The sequence below is a fragment of the Propithecus coquereli genome, unplaced genomic scaffold (genome assembly GCF_000956105.1).
Source record: "Propithecus coquereli isolate 6110/MARCELLA unplaced genomic scaffold, Pcoq_1.0 Scaffold299, whole genome shotgun sequence".
Lineage (NCBI taxonomy): Eukaryota > Metazoa > Chordata > Mammalia > Primates > Indriidae > Propithecus > Propithecus coquereli.
In genome coordinates, this window is record NW_012148607.1 from 2,706,694 (window position 1) to 2,717,251 (window position 10,558).

Genomic DNA, 10,558 nt, shown 5'->3' on the forward strand with positions numbered 1-10,558 from the left:
GAGACAGCACCTGCCTTTAAGGAGCTACAAGACTGATGGGGAAACAGAAATCAGCAATCACATTAAAGTAGATAGCGATCACCAGTGTCCTGGGATTAGGAGTAACAACCAGGATTAAGCCTCGATGACTCAAGACTCCTGTCAGTGGCCGGGGAAGGAGTCATTCTCTCAGACATTTTAGTGACACCTCCTCTAGAATGAGGAGTCCAGCAGATTTTTAAACGACTTCCTGGGGGAGGGAGACCAGAGGACCAGAAAAATGGCTGTTGCGAAGACCCAGGGTAGGCAAAAAGATGGCTTGAACGAGAGTAGTAGCAGTAGAGATAAAATGGTAATAGCAAGGGGATGGAGAGAGGAAGATTGATCAGGTAGAAACCACCGATCTTGGGTTTGGTTGGCTGGGCTGAGTGGGCAGAGAGGTAGGTAATACGGTTGAGTATGGGAATACACCGGGCAATAAAGCAGGAGCTGGGTGTGCGCTTAGTCTAGAACATACGGCGGAGGCTGGCCGAAGGCGGGGCAGGGCGTGGTGGGAAGCCAGGTCTGCAGTTGCTGCTGCTGCTCCCAGGGCAAGATAGCCTCTGGGCTCCCCTCAGCCGCTTCGCCATGGCGGGCCCTGGCCCTGGCGCGGCGCTAGAGTCCCCGCGGCAGCTACTGGGCCGCGTGCGCTTCCTGGCAGAGGCAGCGCGGAACCTCCGCGCCGGACGGCCGCTGCCCGCAGCGCTGGCTTTCGTGCCGCGAGAGGTGCTCTACAAGCTTTACAAGGACCCGGCGGGACCGTCACGCGTATTGCTGCCGGTGTGGGAAGCCGAGGGCCTGGGGCTGCGTGTGGGCGCAGCAGGCCCAGCCCCGGGTACAGGCTCCGGGCCCCTCCGCGCCGCCCGCGACAGCATCGAGCTCCGGCGCGGCGCCTGCGTGCGCACCACGGGCGAGGAGCTGTGCAACGGCCACGGGCTCTGGGTGAAGCTGACTAAGGTGCGCTCTGGCCTGCCTGGGGCCTTGCAAGAATCCCGGGGCCAGAGAAGCCCCTAGCTGTCCCCTTTTCCTCCCCCACATTGAGCTGGCATTGCCTTTGGTGCTCTTTGCCCTGGGCTGAGTAGGGCGGGCCGCTGGGCAGTTCCCTGACGGCTGTCCCGTCTGGCGTGTCCCGGCAGGAGCAGCTGGCAGAGCATCTGGGCGACTGTGGGCTGGACGAAGGCTGGCTGCTGGTGTGCCGCCCAGCGGAGGGCGGGGCCCGCCTGGTACCCATCGACACTCCCGACCACCTGCAACGGCAGCAGCAGCTCTTCGGCGTGGACTACCGGCCGGTGCTCAGGTCCTGCACTTAAAGGGGCGGAGCTTGCTGTCAGATGGCGGGGCCGGGAGGGGTTGGAAACACTTCTGGCACAGCCTGAGGGGTGGGATATCCGAGCGGAGGCCGGATTAAGAGCAGGAAGGGGCGGGACCTGGAGGGGTTGGGGTGGGGCTAATGGAGGCTTGGAGCTAGAGCTCTGGAGGAGCCTTCAGGCCTACGGGTGATTTCTTGCTGCCCGCTGATGCCTCCTCGTCCCACCCGCTACTCTGTTCCCACAGATGGGAACAGGTGGTGGATCTGACGTACTCACATCGCCTGGGATCGAGACCTCAGCCCGCGGAGGCATACACAGAAGCTGTACAAAGGCTACTGTGAGTGAACTTGAATGGGCTGGGGAGGAAGGAGTTCTGAGTTTGGGCCCAATCTAATTAGGGGCTTGGGGTTGCTTAGCTATGTGCCCCCGACATGGACCTACGAGTGCGACGAGGACCTGATCCACTTCTTGTATGACCACCTGGGCAAGGAGGATGAGAACCTGGGTAGCGTGAAGCAGTATGTGGAGAGCATAGACGTTTCCTCCTACACGGTGGGTGCTGGGACTCCTCCCACCCCAGGCAAGATGTAGTCATACCCTTCAAGGCTAGATCCAGAAAGAAACCCCCGTTCTAGGCCAAGGCCAAACCAGAATCCCCATAGGCCACACTCAGTCCAGCTCCCCTTCTTGGAAATCTATAGGAACCCCTAGACAACCCCCCGTCCCCTCCCCGTACCAGTTGCCCTTTGGCCAAATTCCACTGTGCTTTCACTCTTGTACTCCCTGGCCCAGAGCACGAGTCCAGCTCAGAGAATGAGGATAACCGCTGACTCCACCTCTCTGCCCTTCCCAGGAGGAGTTCAATGTATCCTGCCTGACAGATAGCAATGCAGACACCTACTGGGAAAGTGATGGGTCCCAGTGCCAGCACTGGGTACGGCTTACCATGAAGAAGGGCACCATTGTCAAGTGAGTAGGCTCTGGGCAGGACAGGGCAGGACATGCCTGTGGGTTCACAAAGACCCACGTTCATACTCTGACTCCTCAGGAAGCTGCTACTCACGGTGGATACTACAGATGACAACTTTATGCCTAAGCGGGTGGTGGTTTATGGGGGTGAAGGGGACAACCTGAAGAAGCTGAGTGACGTGAACATTGACGAGTAAGCAGGCTGGCCTGGGGTGGGCAGTAGGGCATGTTCCAAGCTTGACCCAGCTTGGAAGCTTAAGTTTGAGTGGGACCCCAGCAATCTCTGAAGGCCTGAGGCAGGGGCTGTCTGAAGTGCCTCACAGCCATCTCCTCAGGACCCTGATTGGAGATGTCTGTGTCCTGGAGGACATGACTGTGCACCTCCCCATCATCGAGATCCGCATCGTCGAGTGCAGAGGTAAGGCTTAAGGCTATAGTGAGGGAAAGGGAGCCCAGTGTATAGATGGGGGTAAGCAGACAGTGTGGAGAGAAGGAGATGGGCTTGGAGTTGTGGTGAAGGTGATGGTGAACTAACTCCAGGATTTAAAGTTTTGGGGCCTGAGCCAGGTGAGAAGTGCCAGGTATTTCTCCCTTAAAGCCATATTGTTGGTTGGGCTCACCTGGAAGAGGAACTGAGTTGAGACCCTCAGGCATCCCAACATAGTGGTGGACAGAGGAAATAGCATAGAATATATAAATCAGAATCAGGTGATAGAAGGGGATCCCAAAGGTCCCAAGTTACTAGAGGCCAGGGGTAACAAAAGGAGCCACTCCCAGGTCTGAGGGCCAAGGAGACAACAGATGCAGTAAATGACCTCACTCTGACCCCTTCCCCCAGATGACGGGATTGATGTTCGTCTTCGAGGGGTCAAGATCAAGTCATCTAGACAGCGGGAACTAGGGTTGAATGCAGACTTGTTCCAGCCGACCAGTCTGGTGCGATATCCACGCCTGGAAGGCACTGACCCAGAAGTACTGTACCGCCGAGCTGTCCTCCTACAGAGGTGGCTGTGGTCCTGGGCCTGCAGGCCTTTCCCTTCCTCCCATCCTGAGCCTTGTGTGTCTATATGGAGGAGGTCCCCAAGGTCTTATAGTATAAGCTATTCTGCTTCAAGGGTCACATCCACCCCTAGGCCCTACCTTCTCCTGTCCCTGTGTCTTCGGGAGTTGGGGGTCTCACATACGTGCCACACTCTTTAGCCGCAGTTATCTTTTCCCACCTACCCCAGGTTCATCAAGATCCTAGACAGTGTCCTGCATCACCTGGTACCTGCCTGGGATCACACACTGGGCACCTTCAGTGAGATTAAGGTGAGCTTGGCCCAGCCAGTGCTGGTCTTAGCAGTCATACTCATGTAGTTGTTCATTCTTCAGCAGAGAGTTCCTAAAATGTACTCTGGGACAGGACCTTTGTTGGGTCTGGGAACACAGGAAGAAAACCAGAGAAAATGGTCAAAATTTAGTGTTTGGTGGGCATTCCCTGTGTTAGTGTGTGGAATACCCAAAGGGTAGGGGAGGAGAAGTGACAACATGGATTGGCAGGTTGCGTGAAAGGTACAGACTGACAATTACCAGCAGCTTAAGATGACTTGAGAAAAGCATGCATGTAGGTGTGAGTGTGACACGGGGGTGAGCAGGAAGCAGGCCCTGATAGCAGAGGGCCCTGTGGGCCAGGCTGTGCAGCAGAGACTTTGTCTCAGGTTAGTGGAGCTATTGGAAAGGTTAAGTAAGGTAATGACAATGTTAGATTTCTCATTTTAGAAAGCACCGCCTGGTGGCTGGACTAAGGAAGGGACTGGAGGAAAGGACGGGAATGGACTAGACTTGGACTGGAATGGTGGAATTGGGTCCAGGCATAGAGGGAGGTTCCAGAGTCTAGACAGAGGCTGACTGCCCACTCTTCCTGCTCTGGCCACCTCTTCACCTCCAGCAAGTGAAGCAGTTCCTACTGCTGTCACGCCAACGGCCCGGCCTGGTGGCTCAGTGCCTGCGTGACTCAGAGAGCAGCAAGCCTAGCTTCATGCCACGCCTGTACATCAACCGCCGCCTTGCCATGGAACACCGTGCCTGCCCCTCTCGTGACCCTGCCTGCAAGAACGCGGTCTTCACCCAGGTCTGGACCACCTGGGGTCAGACTGAGGGAGGATCAGTAAAGGACCTAGGGAGCTGGGCCAAAAGGGACTTTGCCTGAGCAAAGTCTTTCAGCAAGAGTGAGGCCAGGTCTAGACACAGACTTCCCTACAACTCCCTCCCCTTTTTCTCCGCGACTAGGTATATGAAGGCCTCAAGCCCTCTGACAGATATGAAAAGCCCCTGGACTACAGGTATGGCATGAGGGTGAGGGACCTGCCCAGGGCACACATGTGCACACATACACCCACACACTGCTCTTGGCACCCCTCACTGCTAGTGCTCTGTAGCCCTTTTCCTGGCTGGTCTCTGGGCTGGCGAATTGTCCTGAGCCCTGGCCCTGACAGATCTACCCACACTTACAGGTGGCCCATGCGCTATGACCAGTGGTGGGAGTGTAAATTCATTGCAGAAGGCATCATTGACCAAGGTGAGGCCCTGAGGGAGGATGACAAGGGTCCTGCTTGCTTCCCTATTAAAGTAGTAGAGGGTTCTGGGGGTCACCAGCTAATGAAGATAGGGGACCTGTTTATTATGCCATTATGGGGGCTGGGCTCTTAAGTACCCAGCTGATTGTATCTATCATTTCAGGGGGTGGTTTCCGGGACAGCCTGGCAGATATGTCAGAAGAGCTGTGCCCTAGTTCAGCGGACACCCCCGTGCCTCTGCCCTTCTTTGTGCGCACAGCCAACCAGGTAATCTCCTACCCTCACCTCCCAAGTTGTTTCTGCTATTCCGTCTCTGCAGAACTCCCAGGCGCCGAACTGAACTAGAGAGGAACAGAGAGGGCACTGAGTTGCCTAGGGCAACCTCTGGGCAGACAGAGGAAGAGCATACATAGAGCGTGGTCATTTAGAACCCCCAGTGGAAGATGTTCAGGGAAGCCTTTGGGGAGCTGAGTCCCCCACACACAGTCTTTGGGGGCAGGAAAGTAGGGTGCATCCCATGCCGTGCTGACAGCTCTGTCTCTGGGGCAGGGCAATGGCACTGGTGAGGCCCGGGACATGTATGTGCCCAACCCCTCATGCCGAGACTTTGCCAAGTATGAGTGGATTGGACAGCTGATGGGGGCTGCCCTTCGGGGTAAGGAGTTCCTGGTGAGTAGCCTAATCTGCACCTCTGTCAGATCAGCCCTGGCTCCTAGAAGGAAGGGCCAGCCAAACCTGGGCAGGTCAGGGTAAGAAGACGATAGTGAGTGTTTGTCACACAGGTCCTGGCTCTGCCTGGTTTTGTGTGGAAGCAGCTTTCTGGTGAGGAGGTGAGCTGGAGCAAGGACTTCCCAGCTGTGGACTCTGTGCTGGTGAGTAGGGCCTGGACCCATGTTTCCTCTGCCCAGCCCCTAAAGGTTGGAGCTCCCCAAGGCTGTCCTGCACCTTACTCTTTTACCACACACAGATTCCCTCTCCAATCCCATCTATTCCCATGGCTTCAGCTACTGTCTCTATTCTAGTGACCCCTAAAATCCTGACCTAGTCCCAGCCTCTCTCCTAAGTCTGGGGCTATATATACATCTGCATCCTGGACACCTGCGCTAACATGGCACCTCAGGCTCAGCACACTCTTCATCTTCTTCCTAGACCACTGCCCTCTAGGACTCTGTCTCAAGATGGCACCACAACCCACTCCTCCCCATGCCAAAGCCCTCAGGGTCATCCTTCACTCCTTCCCCCTCAACCCCCACATTGTCAAGTCTCCCTCTGGAATCTCCCACTTCTGTCATCTTACAACCATCCCCTCCTGGTTCAAGCCACCTTTCTTTCTGACCTAACTGCTTACTGCAGAAGCTGGTGTCCCTGTCTCCATTCTTACCCATCTGATCTCCATGCAGCCAGAGTAATTTCTCCTCATTTAAACTCTTTGATGGCTCTGCCCCGGGCTTGGGGTTGAATACAGAATCTACAAAGGCCTTACATGACCCCTGTATCTCTAGCCACTTGGTTCACATTCAGGCTCCCGCCAAATAGATTCTTCAGGCTTTTTGCTCTTTCCAGCTTTATTGAAGATGTTCTCTCTCCTGACCCCTTATGGCCCAACCAACTCCCAGCCATTGTTTGGGTTTCAGCTGAGATGCCATTTCCTGGAGGACGCCTTCCCTGGCCTCCAGGACTGGTTAGGTGTTGTCTTGATGCCTTCACAGCCCTTGTACTGACACCCTCATTCCCCGCTGCCTGCATGGGGACAGGCTTGCCTGGCTGTCTTCTGCTTCCCTGTGAGCATCCTCAGGAGAGATCGGGGCTATCTCCACAATGAAAACCTGACATCCTGCCTCTTTTCAACCCTCAGGTTAAGCTCTTGGAAGTGATGGAAGGAATGGACAAGGAGACGTTTGAGTTCAAGTTTGGGAAGGAGCTGACATTCACCACTGTACTGAGTGACCAGCAGGTGGTGGAGCTGATCCCTGGGGGCGCAGGCATCGTTGTGGGATATGAGGACCGTTCTCGTTTCATCCAGCTGGTCCAGAAGGCCCGGCTAGAGGAGAGCAAGGAGCAGGTACAACCCAGAGGCCAGTAGAACAGAGAGCTTTGGACCCTCCTGAGGCCCAGCCCCTAGTAGCCAGAGCCTGGCCTGTAGCCCAGAAGTACCCAATCCTGAGAACTCTGGCCCCACATTCCTGCTGATTGTGGGGTACAAAGATGCCTCCCCATGTAAACTGGGAGTTGTGCCCTCTTCTCCAGCCAGGCCTATTACCCCCACCCCAGGTGGCAGCCATGCAGGCAGGTCTGCTGAAGGTGGTGCCACAGGCTGTACTGGACTTGCTGACGTGGCAAGAATTGGAGAAGAAGGTGTGTGGGGACCCGGAGGTCACTGTGGACGCTCTGCGAAAGCTCAGTGAGTTCCCAATGGTAGGGAAGGGCAGCGCAGCGCAGGATAGGGGGTGGGGCATAAGGACTGGTCAGAATGAGACCCAAGAATGAATTCTGGCATTGTCCCCACCAGCCCGGTTTGAGGACTTCGAGCCATCTGACACGCGGGTGCAGTATTTCTGGGAGGCTCTGAACAACTTCACCAACGGTCAGTGGAGGAGGGCAGAGTGACACCTGCGTTTGGATTCACTTGTGGGGCACAGAGGCAGGGTGGAAGTTGTAGAACCTCCCGCCATCGGTGCGGGTACTGATTTCCTTCTCCGTCCAGAGGACCGGAGCCGCTTCCTACGCTTCGTCACAGGCCGAAGCCGCCTACCAGCAAGAATCTACATCTACCCGGACAAGCTGGGGTGAGTGTGGAAGGGAGGTCCAAAGGTGCTGTGGCCAGCCTTCTGTCCCCCTCCCCACTAATGCACCCCAAAACATCTTCCTGACCTGTGGCCCCTCAATGCCCCCAGCTACGAGACCACAGACGCACTACCTGAGTCTTCCACCTGCTCAAGCACCCTCTTCCTGCCGCACTATGTCAGGTGGGTTTTTTCCTAGGCTCAGGCCTGGGGCTTAGTGGGTAGGAGGGCTGGGGGGAAGTCCTTGGTGGGGAGGACTTCAGGCACTGAAGTGCACGAACTGGAGCCACATCGCCTCTGGTAGTGATGGAGCCGCCTGACCAAGTCTCCACCCCCCACAGCGCCAAGGTGTGTGAGGAGAAGCTCCGCTATGCGGCCTACAACTGTGTAGCCATTGACACCGACATGAGCCCTTGGGAGGAGTGAGGTGACACCAAGGGGCAGCCGTGGGCCCCACTGGCCTCACCTAGGCGAAGACACCTTCCCTACACCAGTTCGGGGTTTGGGTCTGAGCTCCTGATGTGAGCTGATGTGTTCAGCGAAACCCAGCCCTGCTCCCATGTGCACTTGCAGTGGGGGTGGTGGGTTCACACTGGTGGCTCAGCCCCGCAGACCCACAAGCCCTACTCGTGCTGAGGCTTGCTTCCCGGGTACTTACCCTCTGTGAGAGGGAATCTTCCACAAGCCCAGCACAAGCTGCCAGGCCTGAGCTACTTGAAGGGGGCCGTCTAGCTCCCCACCTCATGGACTTTGCCTCCATTTTTGGCTCTACCTTTTTTCTCCTTCTTTCTCTCTGGCTCCAGCCATGACTCAAAACTAAAAACACTGGAGGGTAGTGGAGGCCCCTCCCCAAGCAAGCAGCCAGGATGGACAGGGAGCAATGGTCATCCTTCTTGGTCACCTGCCCCAAGAAGGAAACAACAGCTGGGCACCCCTCCCTCAAGTACTGGTCTTTCCTCCTCTCCCTCTTTACCTGAGGTATGACCTGTTCTTCCTCCAACCCAGTCTCAACTGGCAAAGTAGCACCACCTCCCCCGGCTCAGAACCTACATCCGCTCAACATTAAATCCTCACCCCCACCTCCTCCCTGTGTTCACCACTTCTTTGTCACCTCCAGCCTGGCTCCCCATCTGCTGGTTCATCTCCAAGGTTTTGCACAGGTTAAGGCCAGTCAAGTTCTCTCTGAAATCTTCGATAGCTCCTCTTTACCCAGTTCTAAAGCCTAGGCTTTAAACGTGATCGTAGGGCTATGCACGCCCCTGCCCCAGGCTGCACTGCGTCCCTTGAGAGCCTCCATTGCACTCCATCAAAAGCAGTTCTTGCACATGAGAAAGTTGAATAAATGGATGAATTCATTCCTTCATAATGTGTTTATTGGGCTCTGTGCTAGGCACAAGGAACACAGAGAGAAATTGCCCTGCCCTGGAAGGATTAGGGAAGGCTCTTCCAGGACTTTAGTTCCCTGCTGGGAGCCAAGAAAATCTATGTTAAGTGGAAGTAATGGGGCTTCTCAGTGACAAACATTAAATCTGGAGCAGAGCAGGGGAATGAGGGACTCACTCACTGCCCAGTAAAAGGGGGATGGAGGCTAGCCTGGCATCTTCTGGAATGGGTGTGGTGATTTGGAGGAAGGGAGTCCACTTCTGGATCCAAGTGGGCAGAAAAATTTGACATCATAGAAGACAAAGCCTAGGGATGGCTGCCAAACCAGCCAGGGCAGGATTTTGACAGAAGCAGAGGCAGCAGCATCATAAGGCTGCCACCACTGCCCCTCCAGTTGCCAATGAGCTAAGGTGCTGTCTTTAAGAACAAGTAGCTGGCGAGAGGTGTACAGACAGTTCCCCCACAGTGGGCAGTCATACCTTCAAAGCCCGGTCCCAGAGTCTCGGTTGTCTCAGAGTCATAGTACCATGTGAGGCAGTACAGTGGCCTGTTGTCCCAAGAAGTCGCATGTGCAGGGGCCCGCCCACTCAACTTCCCACCCAGTCCCACCCCCACCCGGAGTTGTCCTCTAGGGCTGCAGTCCCCAACCCCTGGGCCGCAGACTGGCTTATTAGGGGCAGCTGCAGAGCTCTACACCACCCCCATGAAAAAGTTGTCTTCCATGAAACAGGAGAGGGGGCACGGAGGCCCCCCTTGTCCCCCCTCACAGCGACAGTGGAGCCAGCGAAGCCTCGTCTGTATACAGCCGTTCCCCATGGCTTGCATCACCACCTGAGCTCCACCTCGCCCTCAGCCCTATCCCCTGTCCATGGAAAAACTGTCTTCCATGAAACCAGTCCCTGGTGCCCAAAAGGTTAGGGACCTCTACTATAGGAAAGTGGGAACTAGCATATTTAGTCTGTTTATTTTAAAAATAAATGCCTCTAAGGCGCATCCTGATGCTGGCCTGGCTGGGAGACTTTCTGGGCAGTGGCATTGAGCCCCTCTCCCAGCACTGCACACCCTGAGGCCCATCTCCTCAAAACACTGAGCCTAATACCCCAGCTCAGCCTCCCAGCAGCCCACACCTCCCGTCTCTGCACCTTGGGTGTTCCATAGGAGATACCCCCGTCTGGCGGGAGCCCCTCCCTGCCCAGGGAGCAGAAGGGGCAGGAACCCTAGAGGCCGCCACTCCCACCCAGCTCTGTTCTTCCAGCTCTGTTCTTCCCAGCAAGCTTCCGCCTGTTCTCTCTGCCTTTCCCTCCTCTGCCCTTCAGGGAAGGGCCCAGCCTACAGAAGCCTACAGGAGGTAGTTTGTTTCTGTTCCTGGGACTAGCCACCTGAGTCCTTGGTCCCTCTTGACTCACACTGCATATTTTGCAGGCTACTTTTCATTTAATTATTCGTTCATTCAACAAACAAACATACATCAAGCACCTATGTCGGGCACCATGCTATGTGAATGAATAAAAGTGTGCCTAGGCTGGTGAGGTGGCCC

At 55.8% G+C, this 10,558-nt stretch overlaps 1 protein-coding gene across 1 annotated transcript; it reads left to right on the plus strand.

Moving 5' to 3' along the window:
* Nucleotides 1-498: 498 nt before the first annotated feature.
* On the plus strand, nt 499-8,969 carry HECTD3 (HECT domain containing E3 ubiquitin protein ligase 3). Its single transcript, XM_012649030.1, has 21 exons — nt 499-975; nt 1,155-1,315; nt 1,573-1,665; nt 1,745-1,880; nt 2,182-2,297; nt 2,377-2,490; nt 2,633-2,715; nt 3,136-3,301; nt 3,527-3,608; nt 4,228-4,410; nt 4,569-4,621; nt 4,793-4,857; nt 5,019-5,122; nt 5,405-5,524; nt 5,638-5,727; nt 6,711-6,917; nt 7,127-7,256; nt 7,365-7,439; nt 7,560-7,641; nt 7,750-7,821; nt 7,980-8,969. The coding sequence occupies exons 1-21, from the start codon at nt 607-609 to the stop codon at nt 8,062-8,064; spliced, it is 2,586 nt and encodes an 861-aa protein (XP_012504484.1). The 5' UTR covers nt 499-606; the 3' UTR covers nt 8,065-8,969.
* The last annotated feature ends 1,589 nt before the right edge of the window (nt 8,970-10,558 follow it).